Here is an 18,817-nt window from a genome sequence, read left to right as displayed (position 1 = left end):
GGAAAGTGTACCTTACATGAAACATTAGTGCATTAAATAGTTCATTTATAAGTTTGTGAGGCACATTTCAATATTAATGTAGCAACTCATAATCTCCTCCACAAAATTGTCTCCCTTCCATCAAAAGTAATAATACCATCCTAGTCACCTAGTCCTGGAATCTTGTCATCTTTGACTCTACTACGTACCTTAGCCTCTACATACAGTCACCAGCTTTGTTGCCTTTTCTTTCATAATGTTGGTCGCATCCATCCCTTCCTTTCCATTCCTATCATTGCCACTCTAGTTCAGTCTCTGATGTTCCCCCCGCCTCCATTTTCTGCCCTCCCCTTTCCGTCCTGGACGTCTCAATCAAATTGGTCATGTTCCCTTGTTCAGAAACTTCAGTGGTTCCTATGAGAGCAATTCCAAATTCTTTAGCGTGGCATTCAAGGCATTCCATGGCCTGGCACTAGCCTATTTTTCAACCACCTCCAACAACTTGACTACGCAAACCCACCTTTAGCCAAATCGGTCTCTTCGGTCTTTTCAGAACATGGCTTGTACTTTCCTACCTTCAAGCAGTTGTTTGTGTTCCCCCCACCCAGAATGCCTTCTCCAATCCTTTCCACTTATCCACAATGTATCCATCCTTCAAGGCTCAGCTTAAACCCCACATCAACCCTAAACATTTTACCAAGAAGCAATCTTTCTTGGCTCTAAATTCCTGTAGCACAGGTATATAGATCTTCTTAGAGTCTTTGGAACTGGGAGGGACTGACTGACTCATGGGGAATTCTCAATTTAAAGAAAAGGTAAATATTAAAGTGAGGGGAGAAATGTAAAGTAAAAGGTTTAAGAACTAAATTATCAGGGCAGCTAGGTGGTGCAGTGGATAGAGCACCAGCCCTGAAGACAGGAGGACCTGAGTTCAAATGCGGCCTCAAACCAAACACTTAATACTTACTAGCTGTGTGACCCTGGGCAAGTCACTTAACCCCAATTGCCTTAAAAAAAAACAATTTTTGAAAAAAGAACTAAATTATCTTGTAACATCATTGTAGACAAAGTATCATGGAAGTGGAGATTATATGTGCTTTATTGTTAATTTTTTGAAACTGTAGCCAAAACACCGTGGAAGTATTTTAAAAAAGGAGGCTCTTCAGCTGATACTAGAAGATATGCTGAGGAAAAGAAAAGGCTGAGAAATCTTGACTATTACCTACCTAAGCGGAACAACCAATTTTTGAAAATTTGGCTAAAAAGGTACCCCTGGCTGGTGTATGATGATAGATCCGACCTAATGTTCTGTGGCTCGTGTCGCAAACACGGGGTGAGCTCAGGAGGAAACCAAGTTAGCTTTTTTTATGGCACCAACAACTTTAGGGCTGAATTTCTCCAGGCACACGACAACAGTGAGGCTCATGCCAAGGCTTCTCTAGTGGAAGCAACAGGTGTTTCCACCCTGGCGGATGCTGCCAAGGAGCGGCTGATGAAGAATAGGAACAAAGTAATCCTGGGAAGAATAGAAAACCTCTTTAGGTCATGTCATGCTATTGCCAAGACTGGGCGTCCCCTCAAAGACTTTGTCTGGATGTGCAAACTGGATGACATGAAAGGTGTAGATGTTGGCCCGGCATTCAGAACTGCCAAGTCAGCCAGGACTTTTGTGTACTTCATTGCTGAAGTTGAACGCAGGTCACTGAAAGAGAAACTAGAAAAATGTAAATTCTTTTCACTTATCAGTGATGGCGGCACGGACAGCTTCCTAGAGGACACCAAAGTTGTTTATGTACAGTTTGCATACGAGGGCAAAGTCCACTGTCAGGTTGTTGGAGTACAGACTGTGGACAAGATGGATCCTGTAGCAATAAAAAGTGCCATCGAGAAAACACTTGAGATAAATCTTCAACTAAATCTGTCTAGCAAAGACTGGTCCAAAAAACTAGTCGGTTTTGGGAGCAATGGCACCGCTGTCATGGTAGGAGAGAACAATGGTGTGGCCAGCCTTCTGAAAGAAATCCAACCGTGTGTGCAAACAGTCCACTGCTTTGCACACCGGCTTGAACTAGCTTACCAAGAAGCATTGCAGAGCATCCAGCTGTACAATACTGTGAATGATCTTCTCCAGAATGTGTATTATTTCTACCATGATTCCCCCTCAAATAAAAATGCTCTAATAGCCACCTTTGGAGACCTTAAAATCCATCCTGTGATGCCTTCTCGAGTTGGCAGCAACCGATGGCTCCCACGTTTACAAACAGCTCTCCGAGTCTTTCTCAAGGGATATTCTGCAATTGTCAAGCAACTGAGAACAGTAAGTACTTTTCAGATCTGTTACTTAACTTTCTTTCAAACAAACTAACATACACACACCCCCAACCATTTTCATTAAGCGTTTTGATATCATTTTGGAGGAAATACATTCTCATTTTATTTCCTGGCTGTGCTTTAGATACCTGAAGGCAGAAATACCTCAGATCATCAGAAAGCTACAGAGCTCCTACAATTCCTCCTCCAAGCTGAGGTCGTCCAATTTGCTCACTTCCTGCTAGATGTAATCAATGTCCTCAGCATTTTGTCCCGAGTCAATCAGGATAGAAATTCATCAATAGGAGATGTATTTGCAACCTTACAATCGACACTAGGAACACTCAGCATGTATAAAAAAAGGTAGGACGTCTTGGATGATTACTGAGCTAGAGCACTTCCAGCAAGTTTGCTTTAGAAAATTATTCACCCCTTATTTTATTTTGTAACATGTTTCAGACCAGGTCCAAAGGAACGTCTGGCCGAGTCTGCCACACACTTTCATGGTAACCAACTTACAGGAAATGGAAACATCTCTGAAGTACGAAACATAGTCTTAACACTCCTCATGAAGCACCTTCATGATTGTTTCAGTGATGCCAGCCATGATGTGGTGAGGGCAACCACTATTGGAAGTTTCAAATTATGGCCAGGAAAGATAGATCAAGGTAAAATATATTGCACTGGTCCAGTATCCAGCATGGACTCGTTGGTCTGCGTGTTCTGAAATCTTTGTGGATAATTTCTTTTTCTCCTATATAACTTCCTCTTATGTCCACCTATAGAATTTGGTGAGAAAGAGATATCAATTCTTACAAAGCATTATGAACCTGTGTTGGAAAGTGCAAATGTGAAAATTGATGAAGTAGAAACAGAATGGAGCATGATGAAATTAGAGATTTATAATGGGTAAGAAGGAAAGCTGAGAAAGCTCAGTTTGGTAAACTAATGTTGATGCTTTTGAAGTGTTAATTGTTCTTTGTATATACACATAACTGGAATCCACTAATTCTTGACACTTTTAATTGTCTCTTATAGATTTCAGAACATCCGAAAATTAACATGGGATTTTGTGAATTCCATCTACTCAATCAAGTATCCCAACATATTGACCCTGGTAGATCTGGTGTTGACACTCCCTGCAAGTTCAGCTGAGGCAGAACGCGGGTTCAGTCAGATGAAACTAACCAAATCACAAATGCATTTTAAAATAAAGCCCGAGAGCATGACAGACCTTTTAATAATTCAGCTGAATTCTCCAGACATCAACAAGTTTGACCCCAAGAAAGCAATCCATCTGTGGAACACCTCTTGGCAGAGAAGTACACCCCCACCAACTGACCACATGATCACTAAATCAGATTGCTCCTCAAGCTCAGATAGCCTTTATGAAAGTGATTAACATTGTGAGAGGGGGGAAAAAAAACTGGGCTTCATATTTTTTCACATATAGAGATCTTCTGACAACTATTATAAAATGTCTCCATCCTGGAATTTAAAAGCAAGTGATCAACTAAATTTCAACTAGAAGAAATGGTGTCCAGATCTGCTGAAGTACCTTCCAACGGCGAAGGGAATGTCTCTGAAGATGCTTTTTGCCAAAATCTCCTGGTTTTGTTGGACTGGGAGTCAGGCTCTCTGAGTTTGAATTCTGCTCTAGACACTTGCCAGCTCTGTTGCCAGAACCTCCGTTTCCTCATCTGTAAGAAGGAGATAATAGTATGTGTATTACCTACCTGACAGAGGTGTAAGGAAAGTGCTTTTGTAAACCTTGAAACTCAGTATACACATGGGTTTTTATAATAATGCTATGGAAGTCCCAGCATCTCGGCGATGGAATGGCTATGTTGTAGTACAGGGGAAAGAGTGCTATACATGGAGAAAAATAAAGATCTGGGTTCAAATCCTTTCTCTGTTACCTATTACCTGTGTAACCATAGGCAAACCACTAAACCTCTCTGAACTTCAAAACCCTGCTGGGCATTATTTTCCTCTTCTGTAAAATAAGTGAGTTGTTGAACCAGATGATCTCTATGGGCATTTCCAGCACCAAATCTTCTAATGCTTCTCTTCAAGAGCTATGGCAGCCAAGGAGCAGCGCAGACAGGACTAAGCTTCTCATTCACAAAGATACTACAGAGTCACAGCAAAGTTTGCATTAAGGAAAAATTCTAAACAAATGTGAATTAAGTACTTACCTCCCAGGGCCTGATTGTCAGAGAGTTTCTATTGCAACCTTGCATCAAATTCACAAGTACATCTCTTTGAGTTTCCATTACATTCATGGAAATCTTGTCATTGTATGCTACATGACATGAATTGTCCTTTTTGAGCTCCCTGGAGGGAAAAACATATATATAAATTTAAATATGATTTTAATGTAATGTTTGTACAACAGCCAAAGAGGTAAACTTAAAATGTGTGAGTTAAACACTTAAAATGTTAAATACTTTTAAACTCTAATTTGCCCTTAAATTTCTTATAATCTTCACAGTGATAACAGCTTTTCTGCCTCCCTTTTCATTTATTTTGATTAATCTTAATGAGTTGATGAGTTGTATCTTTCTAAATCATTTGAGTTCTAATGCAGTATTACTTAATTCATTTAGCAGGGGTTCTTAACTTGAAGTCTGTGAACTTTTAAAAATGTATATATATTGATAACCTAATTTCAATACATTTGGTTTCCTTTGTAATATTGAGTATTTTGGTTTATGCATTTAAAAACACTCTTCTGAGATAGAATCCATGGTTCTATACCCAACGGCCAAAGGAAACATTGGCTTACTCACGACATGTCTGTGTAGAGATGATGGTTAACACCTTTGTATGGCTCACTAACCTGAACTGTTCAAAAGATAATTCACTTCTGAATGGTTTCCTGAGTAGCCACTTCACATCAGAGGAAGAGAGGATCATCTTTTTCCACCCAAGAAATTATCCACCATATTTCAAATTGAACATGTAGTTAAACTCCTAAAATTTAAAAGCTTTATTTCATTTTCTCAAAAAGTAGCAGGAAGTAACAAAGCTCATGCAGGATTTAAGACACTGAAACAACTTGATTGTTTAAAAAAATTCAAGATAAAGCATCTCTGTTTCATTTTTTTCATTTCTAAACCAAGAACAACTATGTGCTTTGGGCCTAAAAAGACCCCTGAACATCCATAGGATCCCCTGCTGGCTACTGAAGGTATTCTGCAGTGTAACATCAGCTATTTTCTGTTGGAATAGATTCAACTCTTATTTTTATTTATTTTTTAATGCATGTGCATGAAATTTAAAACAAGAATCAGTTCTTAAGGATAGTGATTTCAGGTGGGGGTGGGCGTAGTGGTAAATCAAGTCAATATACACAATTTCAAGATGGTTAAAAAAATGGACATTTCATGAGGTACTTGGAAACGTTTAGCCAATTAATTTCTAAATTAAGTATATCCTTTCATTCTAATAATTTAATGATGAGATCAGTTCTCTCATCTTTGGAAAGCAGGCACATTCTGGTTCATGGGGTTGGGTGAGGCCTAAGTGTCTAATTAGAACATGGTGGTCATTTACATGCATTTAAGACACTCTTACCCCATGCCTACCAAAAACAGCTGAAATCAAGTACCTTTCCAACAATGGAAAAATCTAAGAGGGCATGTTGAACATGACAGTGGATTATTAATACGTAAAAAAATAGGATGTGAATGAATTCTTATTTTATAAAATATAGGAATTTTTCACTCTAAGAGAGCAATTGCAGAGGCAATCAGTTATCTCTTGTTTCAAAGAGATTACATATTTCAAACATACATTAATCATCCATATAAGTAGCTCTTACTCCTTGTTTCTTTCATTCCAGGGGGGAAAAAAAAACCAGATCCATGCAATACAATAAAATGTTTCTATTCCTTCACTAGGTTATTTGGGAAATAAGCATTTTACTGACATTTTGTATGACTTGGTGACTTTGAACCTCGGAACAAACCATCTTCCTGAGGCGTGGCTACACCTCACTCTGCCTGAAGTAGGTTTCAGTTGTGTTTGATATGTTGTCATTCTCTGGGTTTGAGAACGTTAGGTCTCTGTCTTCTTTTGTAAGTGAACTACTACTTCTCAAGTAGGTAGTCTGGGACTAAAAGTCCATACATTCCTGAAATAATAACTCTTTTACTCTACAAGGAGCTCTGAAAGACTGCCTGGTATATAGTGAATTCAGTGCAGGACTGAGAGTGAGGAAGAGCTAGCATCCAGTCTAGCCTCTGACTGTCACTAGCAGTGTGACGAGGAGCAAGTTGCTTAGCCCTCTGTGAGGCTCAGCCTCTTCACTGATAAAATGCAGATAATATCTATAAATATACACCTCAACAGGTTGTTGTGAGGCCCAACCGACATAATGTACTTGGAGGGCGTGGCAAATTTAGAGTCTATACATGGGATGGGGAACCTGCCACCTCAAGGCCACATGTGGCCCTCTAGGTCCTCAAGTGTAGCCCTCTGACTGAATCCAAACTTCACAGAATAAATTCCCTTAATAAAAGGATTTGTCCTGTAAAACTTGGACTCGGTCAAAAGGCTGCACTTAAGGACCTAGAAGCCCACATATGGCCTTGAGGCCACCCCTGGCCTATACACATGTCAGTTATCTTCCATCGTTCTGTACTAAATCCTAGTGCAGACTGACTAGCGCCTGCCTTGACTCCCAAGGACACACAGGGAGTCCAGCTTGGGATGCAAACAACACATTATGTCAGCTCAGTGGGGGGCTTCGTCCTTGTCCCATTCAGCGCCTCCTGTACTCTGTGGGTCCAGTGTTTCTGGAAAATATGGCAACTCAAAAAGACAAGTTCAAGGGACCCCTTAACATTTCTCAACATTGTATAGGACCTTCCACCACCAGGCTCCATGCTTTGAACAGGCTTCCCATGCATTGGATGAGGTAGCAGGGTCTAATTAGAACATAGTCATTTACATGCACATCCTTGTGTCCATGTCTTGGCCTTTCTAGCTCCCTTCCAAGGTTAGCTCAGGGCCTTCCTCCTGCTCCAGGTCTTTCCTCTTCACCTCTCCTCCATTTTTTCATTCCCATAAAAAAAATTACTTTGTACACACTTTGTACATTACTGTGCACATGGAGTATCTCCCTCCCTTCCCCACCTCCATTAGACTATGAGTTCTTTTAGGGCCAGAATTGTTCATTTCTGTTTTTGTATTTCCAGTGCCCACACAGTACCTTGCCTATAGTTGAATTAAATCAAAGAAAGAAAGAGAGACACCTCTTCTCCTGAGACAGGAAAGAAATACTACCCAGATTTTGAATGGTGGAGAGACAGCTGAGCAAATTCACATTGGGTAGCCTACCTCTCCTCAGTAAAGTAGACAATGGGGGCAGCACAGTTGGATTTGAGAACTTGAGAAGGAAAATAATTAGAATAATTTCTCTAAGAAATAGGTAACTAAGTGGCTCAGTGGATAAAGCACTGATTCTAGAGTCAGAAAGACCTGAATTCAGACACTTAATAATTCTGTGACCCTGGGCAAGTCACGTAACCTCTATCTGCCTCAGTTTCCTGAACTGTAAAATGGAGATAATACTAGCACCTTCCTCACAGGCTTAGTGTGAGGATCAAATGAGATAATCATTGTGAAGTGCTTAGCATAGAGCACATAGTAGGTATAAGTAAATGCTTATTCCTTCCCTCCCCTAGGACAATCAATAGGGGGAAAATTAAATATTTATAAAAGGATTGCTGAGTAGCCATCAAGGGGCCAGCTGAAATTAAATAGCAATTTTCCACTCCTGGAAAAGAGAATGATAAGAATGAATAGTGTGGTTGGTTATTAGAAAAGTGGAAAGAATGTAAGAAGTTCAGGTAAAAAGGAGGGTAAAGTATATTAAGATATACTAATGTGAAAAAATCGAGAAATTGAAAGAGGATTATATAGCAGATAGCTTTTTATGGAAGACCAACAGAGGCTGAAATTAATAATAACAAATGCTCTTACATAGCACTTTAAGGTTTGCAAAGGCTTCATTTACATTCTTTCATTTGATTCCCACAATGATTTTAATTTTAGAAAAATTTTTACAAGCCTGTCCATCATATCTAAAGGTATATTTAACACTGTTTAAGGACATGTACAGTTTCACACAGTGGACCTCTGGGTCTTGAGTCAAAGGACCAGTGTTTAAGTCTTAACTCTGCTACTTCTGTGACATTGTGCAATTAATTTAACCTTTATCTCAATTTCTTTATTTGGGAAATTTGGAGGTAGGACCAGATGACCTGTCAGTTCTAAATATGTGATCCCTTGAATTTTTATATTTGACCATTTATAATTCTCTAGGAATGAGCCCTGACTCATAAGGGCTGTATAGTTTGCAAGTCAACATTTAATTGAACAAATTTTAAAAATAGAGATAAGCTGAGCTTAAGCTCAGACGTCCTGGGAATCCAGTCATTGTCATTACTATAGAACTGAACTATTAGTGCAGTGCCACATAACTAGACACTTTTCCAATGATAGTTGAGGATATAAGCCATTCTCACTTTTCATGTTATGAATTCTTCCCCTCTGCCCCCTCCCTCCAAAAAATGGAGAACAAAATAGCCAGAGATGGTTCCTTTCCCCCAGATACTGCCCTGTCTGTAGAACCTGCAGCTACTCTCTTGCCACTCTTGCAATGGAAAGGCAAAATGGTGAATGAATTTGCATGGAAGACCTGCAAAGTAATGAATGAATCAAAGTTACAAAAAACAAAACATCAGTGCTTTGCAGACTCCATCAGATGGACAGAGCAATGACATCATGCAATTTAGGGCTCTCTATCATAAAAACCTGAGGTTCTTTATTGGAAATTCTTGGCATGAAAAATAATGTAACAAGCATTTCAAGAAATCATCCTGCTGATGGACTATTATAATATAGCCCATATTAATATAAAATAAAAATAAATTAATATAAAATATAAAGATATTTTCTCTTTTTTCTTACAGTTACAAGAGCTAACAGCTTTGTTAGTCGTGAATTCAGAGTTCATTGACTGGCGCAAATTTTTATTAGTCGTTTCACAACCTTGGCCATTCCCATCCGAGGAAGAGCTTCTTGAAACACTGCAAAGATTTAAGGCAATTGATGAAGCTGGAAAGGGCACGGTTACCCTGGAGCAGTATGAACAGGTTCCTTATGCTCTCTTTATAGATTTAGATATACACATATGTATATGTACATATATACATATATTTTTTTCATTGAGAGACAGCTTGGCATAGTGGATAGAGAACTAGACTTAAAGTCAGACAGATTTGGGTTCAAATCCTGCCTCTAACATATATCAGTTGTATGATCCCAGGCAAATCATTTAACCACTCAGTTTCTTGGTCAAGTGAACAAGCATTTATTAAGGGGAAGCTAGATGGTAAAATGGATAGAGCACCAACCCTGGAGTAAGGAGGAACTGAGTTCAAATGTGGCTTCAGCTATGTGACTCTGGGCAAGTCATTTAACCTCAATTGCCCCACCACAAAAAAAAATGTGTATTAAGCCCTTACTATATGGAGGCAGCTACGTGACTTAGTGGGTAGAGTGCTGAACTCAGAGTCAGGGAGACCTGAGTTCAAATAGCCACTGACACTCACTAGCTGTCTGACCCCAGGCAAGTCACTTAACCCATTTGTCTTAATCCACTGCAGAAGGAAATGGCCAAAAAAAAAAAAATCACAGTCAATGTTGGTGTGCTATGGTCCACAGGGTCACAGAGTCAGACACAACTGAATGACTGAACAACAACGTGACAGGCCCTGTGCTAAGCCCTGAGAATACAAAAAAAGGCCACAAACAGTCCCAGCTCTCCAGGACCTCGCAGTCTAACAGGGGAAATGATGTGCAGACAGCCATGTACAAATAAGATATGTATGGAATAAATTGGAGAGAAGTCATTAGCTTTCAGGGAGCTCAAGAAAGGCTTCTCGTAGAAGATGGGATTGTAGCTGAGGCTTGAAGAAAGCCAGGGAAGCCAAGAAATAGAGATGAGAAGGGAGAGAATTCAGGCATGAGGGAAATCCATTGGAAATGCATGGAGGGAGGAGATGATGTATCTTATTCAAGGAAAAGGAAAGAGGCCAATGTAACCATATCACAGAGCAGGGGATGAGGGAAGTAAATACTGGAAAGGTAGGAGAGGGCCAAGTTATAAATGGCTTTGAAAGCCAAACAGAAGATTTTATATTTGATACTGAAGGTAATACTGGAACCACTGGAGTTTATTGAAGGTAGAAGAGGGAAAGAAAGGAGTGATAAAGTCAGACTTGTATGTTAAGAAAATCAATCTGCTCTACCTGCCTAGTCTGATTTTCTTCATCTGGGCTTTCTCTTTGCCAGTGAAATCCCAGGTCTAGCCTCTATCTCTATTTTTTTTCTTTATTACAAAGTTGCTACAAGATTCTGTGTCTACCAGTATCATGCCTTTCTCATACCTGCTTAAAATCTAATAACAGTGTGGGTAGTATCAGTCAAGCATAAGAATCTGTCAACCATCTTCTAATAAGTACTTGTCAAATGAATGAATGGGTCATTTTCTTGTGTGCTCTGAACTCTACTAGGTATTAAATAAAGTAGCAGGTGGCATAAGAAATATATGATTAAACATTCATGTTTATTTTTCTTTTGCAAACTGTAATTTTTCTGGAAACTGTTTTCCTTCTTCTACAACATGACTAATATGGATATAGATTTTACATGATGGCATATATATAACCTATATTAAATTACTTACTATCTGAGGGAGGGGGGAGAAAAATTCAGAATTCAAAATTTTATAAAAAATGAATGTTAGAAATTGTCTTTACATGTAAAATACACTTTTAAAGAAATCTTGCCAGAGTCCTCTTTAATAGACTGGTCCTTCACCTGGAAAATAGTCATCTATCTGAGAGCCAGTGTGGCTTCAGAAAGGTCTTAGGAATGATTGATTGGTTGATATGGTATTTGCTGCCCAACAACTCCAGAGAAATTCCAGGAGCAAAACCGAGGTTTGTATACAATGTTCCTCGATCTGACCAAGGCCTTTGGTACTGTCATTTGTGAGGGCTTGTGGAAGATCATGGCAAAATTTGGTTGCCCAGAGTTCATCGCTGTTATATACCAGCTTCGCAATGGCAAGCTTTCACGGGTTCTGAATAATGGGTAATGATCTCATGGTTTCCCAGTCACCAGTGGAGTTAAGTAGGGCTATGTGCTTGCTCCCATTTAGCATGATGTTTTCAGCAATGTTGTTGGATGCCTTCAATGAGGATAAAAAGGGCATCAAGATCAAATAACATGCTGACAGTAAATTTTTTAACTTGAAAAGTTTACAAGCCAAGACTGAAGTGGTGGGAGAGTTGGTGCATGACTTTCTGTTCACAGTTGATAGTGCAGCCTCTGAGGCTGAGGTGCAACAGAGTATGGGTCAGTTCTCAGCCAGTTGTGCTAGTTTTGGCCTGACAATTAACACCAAGAAAACAGAGGTTCTCCACCAGCTAGCACTGCACCACCCATACATGGAACCATCAGTTTACAGCAAATGGAGAAATTTTGAATGTTGTGGATAAGTTCACTTATCGTGGCAGTATAATTTTCAGGGATGTACACATAGATGATGAGGTTGACATACACATTTTCAGAGCTACCTCAGGGTTTGGGAGGCTCCAAAGGAAAGTGTGGGAGAGAAGAAGCTACCTACCAAGCTGAAGATCTACAGAGCCGTTGTGCTGACCTCATTGTTGTATGCCTGCAAAACCTGGACAGCATATCAGCACCATGCCAAGAAAATGAATCACTTCTATTTGAATTGTGTTAGGATGATTCTGAAGATCACTTGGCAAGAAGGTAGCAGACAGTGAGGTCATTTCTCAAGAATTCAAACTCTACTGCAGAGAGTGCAACTCCAATGGGTTGTTCAAATGCCAAGCATACTTTTGCCTAAAAGACTATTTTATGGAGAACTCACACAAGGCAAGCACTCACATGAAGGTCAGAAGAAGTGATGCAAGAACATTCTCAAGGTCTCTCTGAAAAACTTTGGAATCAGTTGTGAAACATGAGAGACACTGGCACAGGACCACCCAGCATGGTGTGCTCAGCATGCCATGCCTGCATCAAAGAAAGCTCTATGTTCTAGGAGCAAAGCAGAATTGCCATAGCTGAAGAGAAACATGAGCTGTGCAAATTTAGAGATCACTCCACTCTAAATGTTCATAAGGACTGTCTATGCCTAACCAATAGTAGAGCCGTCTGAGCTCGTATTGATCAGCCACAGTCAGATACACTGTATCTTGACTGACATAGTTATGTCATTTTGGTCCTCTTCAAGCACAAAGAATAATAACCATTTTCCTGCAGTGTAGAGCCGGATCACAGAGCTGCATGGAATTCTCCACAGCAATAGTATGGCATTAGAAGTGGGCGAATCCTCCACAAGATCCACTTTCACTGCCCCATGACCCTATCACATTGGAGAACTACTTTGACTAAACTTTGCCTCGTGACAGGTTATAATTAAGAGTCTATAAAAATGCTTTTACTGCAAGGGACCGGTCCTAGAAAAGAGGCCCATGGAAATTGCTGTTACCTTCTGCAGTCTATTATGGAATTGCTGTAAGAAAGTTTACAGAGCTGCTGTGCTATCAACAAAACTGCTGAGATCCAGTCCTGCACTGAGCTCATTAGTATAAAAAGTGATCTCTGCATTGGGCAAAAAGGGTTGGACTAGGTTACCTGAATATTCTCTTCTAGAGATATGTGAATGAATGAGTAAAGCATTTCATCAGATACAGCTTGCCATCTTTAACCGGGACTTTGACTGGCTAGATATACCAATTGCTTGACTGTTGGGTGTTTTTTTTTTTAATCCTATTTTATTTGTTGTTGCCTAACTGCATATTCACCACAATAGCAACTTAATGACTCTCACTTCAAGGATATGATAAAATGCCAAACTTTTGAAATCAGATGAAGGCACTTGTGTATGTAGGCCTCGCAATCAAGAAATATTACAAGAAAACGTAGCTTCAAATTTGCCTGGAGCTAGGCTTCATCTTTCACATGCTGCCCTTGGTAACAAGTTGTGGTTTTACTCCCAGAGAATTTTTGGTTGTAAAATCAATGACTCATATTTTGTCAGTCAGCATTTTTATAGAGTTAATGAGTCAGAAGTTCCAGGCTGCATTTGTTCTATGCAGAAAAGTAGGGCTTTAAGACAGTCTGGCCATATTTTAGAGACAGAAGGTAAGATATTTCCATATTTAAAGAGTAATCATGTAATAATCAAGTGAAACAGGATGTGGTTGACTTAGACTCCCTTATCAATTTGAACCTTAACTACTTAGTTCTGCAAAGGCTAAGATTTTTATGCAGCTACAATTGACACTCATTTTTTTTTTGCCTAATACTGTTTATTTTTCAGGCCTTTACCTCCCCTCTTGCCCATAATTTTGGAAACAGCCTCCTAAATGCTGTCCTGGCCTAGAGTTTCTCCCCTTTCTAATCCATCCTTCAAATAACTGCCAAAGTAACATTCCTAAAGCACCAACCTGGCTGATGATAGGTCACTCCCCTCTTCGATAAATTCTAATGGATCCTTATTTCCTCTAGAGTCAAATACAGACTCATCTGTTTTGTTTCTAAAGCTCTTCACAACCTAATTCCAAATTACTTTTCCTGGCTCATTATACAGCATTCTCTTTCAGGCAGGCCACAGTCCAGCCAAACCTCCCTGCTTACTGTTCCTGACATACAAAACTCCATCTCTTTTCTCCATGCCATGGACGTTCCCCATCACTGGAATGCATCCCCTCCTAACTTCAGCCTCTTAGGAAGCCTCGCTTCCTTCAAAGCTTGTCTCAAATGTCATAACCTTACATAAGACCTCTCCTAATCCCCTTGCTGCTAGTGCAGCCCACCAAAAAAAGTCGCTTTATATTTATTTTTTACATATTCATAAATATTTACATTTCTTTTTTTACGTATTTCACAGAAATGCATGTGTCTCTACCAATAAAATCTAAGCTACTTAGGAGCAAGGACTATTTCTTTTTGTGTGTGTGTTTCTTCAGCACTTAGCAAGAACAGTGCCTGATACGTAGTAGGTACTTAAGAAATATTTGCTGTTTGGTTGATTTTTCTAACTAGGATCAAATTACAATTATTTTCTAATAAGGCTTTCTTATCTGTGAAATATTTTGATAGCCATCTGTATAGTCGAAGACTCGATTTGTACTTTTCATAACTAAGAAAAATGCAAGAATATTACAGAATTTGAGAATTTGAGTGATAGATTAGAAGGTAATATATGACAGACCTTCGTGTCTAGGGCAGCTAGGTAGTGTAATGGAAAGAATACCAGGCCTGAAGTCAGGAAGATCTGAATTCACATGTGGACTTAGATACTCACTAGCTATGTGACACTGGGCAAGTCACTTAACTTCTGTTTGCTTCAGTGTTCTCACCTGTAAAATGAGATAATAATAGTACTTACCTCTTCGGGTTGTTCTGAGGATCAAATGAAATAATAATTGACTCAAAGTAAGAACTACGTAATTGCTTGCTTTTATCATTAGGGCCTATACTAAGGCACTATGAGATTGTGATCAATCCCTCAGGCTTCTTGCCCTAAACTCATGAAGAAGTTTCTTGAAGCTGGATTTTCCTTCAAGGAATATTGCAGCCAGTTCTAATCTAAGACCTGAGTTCCTCTATAACTTTTCTGCCTTATACCCAGAACCAAAAATAGCCATTCTTTACTCAACGCTACATAACTCTGTGTTGACAGGTAAAACCCGCACCAACTCTGGCCAGAGACTTTGACCAGCTACCTTGACGCCATTCCCCCTTAGGTTCAGTTGATTCTCAATAAAAGCAACCATCTTCACCAACTGAGCATTAAATGCAAGAGACATCTTGGTATAATGGGAAAGGAGAGAGTAGGGGCCAGACTAGACCTACCCTTGCTTGTGAGGACAGGACAAACTGCATTCTGATAAGCATCAATAACCAGGAGCCAATCAACAAATATTTATTGAGTGCCTACTATGAGATAAGATATGTCATCAACACAGCAAAAGATCTGTAGTTTTACTGGTATGAAATCCTCCTAACAATGCAAGTTGCAACCCTAAATTTATAGGCTTCAAAGTAGCAAAAGAATCATTACCCCTGTTTGAACTCATGTAGTGGTACTTAGAACCAAGCCAGACACAGTCCGGTTCATCATTGGCTGCATCTGCTAAGTCTTTTCAACTTTCCAGAACCTACCAAAGTTTATATTCTACTGGCCTGGCCTTCAAGACTCAAGGTTCATGTGTGCTGAGCAATGAGGCAGCAGATTAGAATATTCATAAGAATACCTGTGCTTAAAAGATGTTATATGATAAATAGCTAATGAGTGTTGTTGATTCTAAGTTACATTGGAATTCAGAGATAAGAGAAGTCTTTTGGGGGGGCCATGAGAGCCAGGGAAGTCTTCACAGAAAAGCTTGGTACTTTTCACATCTGCTCCAAACATTCTACTGTCCTCAAGCCACTGACTATGTCTTCCACCTCACTTCCATACTCCTCAATTCTCTTCCTCTATTCCTCTGATTCTCACTCCTTCCCTCTAGTCTCAGAGGAAGATGTGACCCTTCTGTATGCTAAAACCAACCTTTTACTTAAGGTATACCTTTGTTCCTATCCCCTTCTCACACCTGTTATCTTGTTCCATCTCAATCATGCCCTGTCTCTTGCATCTTTAATCTCTTTGTCTCTCTGCTTACCTCTCCTCCCCTTTCCTCACCCTCTTCTTCTTTATCTCTCCCTCTTATCATGCTGACTATCTCTGTCTATCCCTGTTTCTGTCTTTCTGTGTCAGTTTTTGTGTCTGTCTCCTGTGTTGTCCTCTGTCTCTCTGTCTTTGTCTCTGTTTCTTCAGCTTTGTCTCTGTCCCTGTTTCTCTTTCTCTCTCTCCCTCCTTCCCTTCTTCCCTCCCTGTCTTTCTCTCTCTCTCTCTCTCTCTCACACACACACACATACACACACACACACAAACACACACACGTACACACACACTGCATTCCTTTTTCTTCTTCTTATTAGTCTATATAAGTGCTCTTCATCTTAAACAACAACACTTTCTCTTGACCCGGATGGCACCTCAGATCATTGTCCTTTCTCTTCCCTCCACCTTCGTTGTCAAACTCTTAGAAGTTTACAAAAAGGCAAGGGAAGAGAAAGGATCAAGAAGAAATGGATAGACTAGCATGTCCAGTGCTACAGAGACGGTCAAGGAAGAGAAAGAGACAGAGAATGGTCATTGAATTTGGCATCAAGGTCTCACTTTGGAGAGAGCTTGATCGATAAAGTTCTAAGAATGGAAGCTATGTTGACAGTGGTTAAAGTGTGAGAAGGTGGTGGGGAAGTAAAAGCACCAAGTGTAAAATAATCTTTCCAGATGCCTGATAATGAACACTTCTCATCCTTTTTCCACCCTTGAAATATTGGCTGTCTCTAAGGTTCTGTCTTATCTCTTCTTCTGTGTGTGTGTGTGTGTGTGTGTGTGTGTGTGTGTGTGTGCCCTCTCCCTTGATCATCTCTTCTACTTCCAAGGTTTCAGTCATCTCTATGCAAATGATTTTCAGATCTATGCCCCTATTCACAATCTTTGCCCAGAAAATGTTGTGCATTCCCAACTAGCTGTTGGATAATTGTGTCCTGAGTGTCATCAGTCCCCTGAACTCAACATCTATCAATACGGTGTAGTGTATATGTGTGTCAGACATGAAGCTGAGGAACCACATGTTGCCCACAACATTCTCTAATGTGGTCAAACTGGATTAAAATGTAATTGGAGGGGCAGCTAGGTGGCGCAGCAGATAGAGTACCAGCCCTGGAGTGAGGAGGACCTGAGTTCAAATCTGGCCTGAGACACATGATACTTATTAGCTGTGTGACTCTGGGCAAGTCACTTAACCCCAATTGCCTAAAAAAAATGTAATTGGAAAACATTTTACAAAATTGATTAAAATATATATATATATATATATATATATATATATATATATATATAAAAGAACATAAATAACGATACATTTTAAAACTAAGTTAACGTGTAGAACACAAAGATCCTTTTATATAGTTTGGTGGTCCCATTTGTATTTGAGTTTGATACCACTAAGGTAGAAAGGTCTGGATTTAAATCTTTTCTCTGTCACTTACTGCCTGTGAGACTTGACCAAGGCGTTTAATCTCAGGAAGACTCAGGTTGCTCAGCTTCTATGGCCTCCTATAATTTTAAAACCTGTGTCTCAAACTCAACTCATTTGTTCATATATTCAACATATATTTATTAAGACTTTATCCTGTGCAGAGCCAAGATAGTGGAGTAAAGGCAGGGACTCACCTGAGCTCTCCCCTAAACCCCTCCAAATACCTTTAAAAAGTGACCCTAAGCAAATTCTAGAGCAGCAGAACCCACAAAAAAAAAAAACAGAGTGAAACAAATTTCCAGCCCAAGACAACTTGGAAGGTTGGCAGGAAAAGGTCTGTTGCACCAGGATGAGAGAAGAGTCCAGCCCAAGAGAGGCCACATCAGGCAGACCAGGCCCCAGCAAACCCAGAGCATGCCTCAGGGAGCTGAATCACTGGAAGGAGTAGCAGTTTCCAGACCTCTCAGCCCACAGACATCAAAGACAACTTGGAAGGTCAGCAGGAAAGGCCTGTCACACCTGGGTAAGAGTGGAGTGCGGTCCAGCACAGGCCATGCCAGCGCAGCCTGGGCCACAGCAAACCAAGAGAAGGGCTGAGGAGTAACTGAATCAGCAGTGGCACAAGCAGCAGCTGCTTCTGGATCTCTCAGCCCATAGATGGTAAAGGGGTTGAACAACTGGTCAGAAGGTGATTGCAGGGGTCTTTTTGCCAGCACTGAGGCAGGCCTCTGTTGCTTTGCCCATACTTGGATCTGGGTGGCAGTCCTAGGGGAAGGAGGAGCGCTAGTATAACAGAGCTTGTGGCAGCAATGGAGGGAGAACTCTCCTCACAATTCCAGGGAAGAAAAGAATGCTCGTGGTCACTCACAGACCAGAGCACAGGCCAGGAGAGGAGTAAACACTTCTACTTAGATCATACAAACTTGGAAGAACTGAAAACTTACAGGTCCCTAGAAGTACCTCTGAAAATAGCTGCACAAGACCCCTGAAGCTTGAGACAGTGTGTCCTCCACCCTGGAAGCAGAGCCCCATCTTAACACAGATTTACAAAGTTAAGTAATGGGCTGGGAAAATGAGCAAACACTGGAAAAAACTCTGACTATAGAAAGTTATTATGGTGACAAGGGAAGATCAAAACACACACTCAGAAGAAGATAGCAAAGTCAAAGCTCCTACATCTAAAGCCACCAAGAAAAATATGAATTGGTCTCAGGCCATGGAAGAGCTCAGAAAAGATTCTGAAAATCAAGTAAGAGAAGTAGAGGAAAAAATTAGGCAAAGAAATGATGCAAGAAAAACATGAAAAAATGAGTCAACACTTT

The 18,817-nt window shown here is 40.1% G+C and overlaps 2 protein-coding genes across 2 annotated transcripts in view; both read left to right on the top strand.

Moving 5' to 3' along the window:
- Positions 1-18,817, top strand: part of LOC144454094 (sperm flagellar protein 2-like) — a 142,121-nt gene that overhangs the window by 99,178 nt on the left and 24,126 nt on the right. The window contains exons 18-19 of the mRNA XM_078151756.1: positions 6,195-6,301; positions 9,273-9,455. Coding sequence (XP_078007882.1) covers positions 6,195-6,301; positions 9,273-9,455 — 290 coding nt within the window. The remainder of the gene's footprint in view (positions 1-6,194; positions 6,302-9,272; positions 9,456-18,817) is intronic.
- On the top strand, positions 1,283-6,195 carry LOC144454145 (zinc finger protein 862-like). The gene is made up of 5 exons (XM_078153223.1): positions 1,283-2,296; positions 2,435-2,652; positions 2,749-2,957; positions 3,075-3,198; positions 3,328-6,195. The coding sequence occupies exons 1-5, from the start codon at positions 1,283-1,285 to the stop codon at positions 3,689-3,691; spliced, it is 1,929 nt and encodes a 642-aa protein (XP_078009349.1). The 3' UTR covers positions 3,692-6,195.

Source organism: Phascolarctos cinereus, unplaced genomic scaffold, assembly GCF_003287225.1.
Source record: "Phascolarctos cinereus isolate Bilbo 61053 unplaced genomic scaffold, phaCin_HiC Scaffold_4;HRSCAF=312, whole genome shotgun sequence".
Taxonomy (NCBI): Eukaryota; Metazoa; Chordata; class Mammalia; order Diprotodontia; family Phascolarctidae; genus Phascolarctos; species Phascolarctos cinereus.
This window is presented reverse-complemented; position numbering and strand designations above follow the sequence as displayed.

Bases quoted from the DNA above. Each gene is read 5' to 3' on its own strand.
- LOC144454145 (XM_078153223.1), top strand. From the start codon at position 1,283: ATGTTCTGTGGCTCGTGTCGCAAACACGGGGTGAGCTCAGGAGGAAAC. The intron at 2,297-2,434 runs GTAAGTACTTTT...GCTGTGCTTTAG, and splicing joins TTGTCAAGCAACTGAGAACA to ATACCTGAAGGCAGAAATAC. The intron at 2,653-2,748 runs GTAGGACGTCTT...AACATGTTTCAG, and splicing joins CTCAGCATGTATAAAAAAAG to ACCAGGTCCAAAGGAACGTC.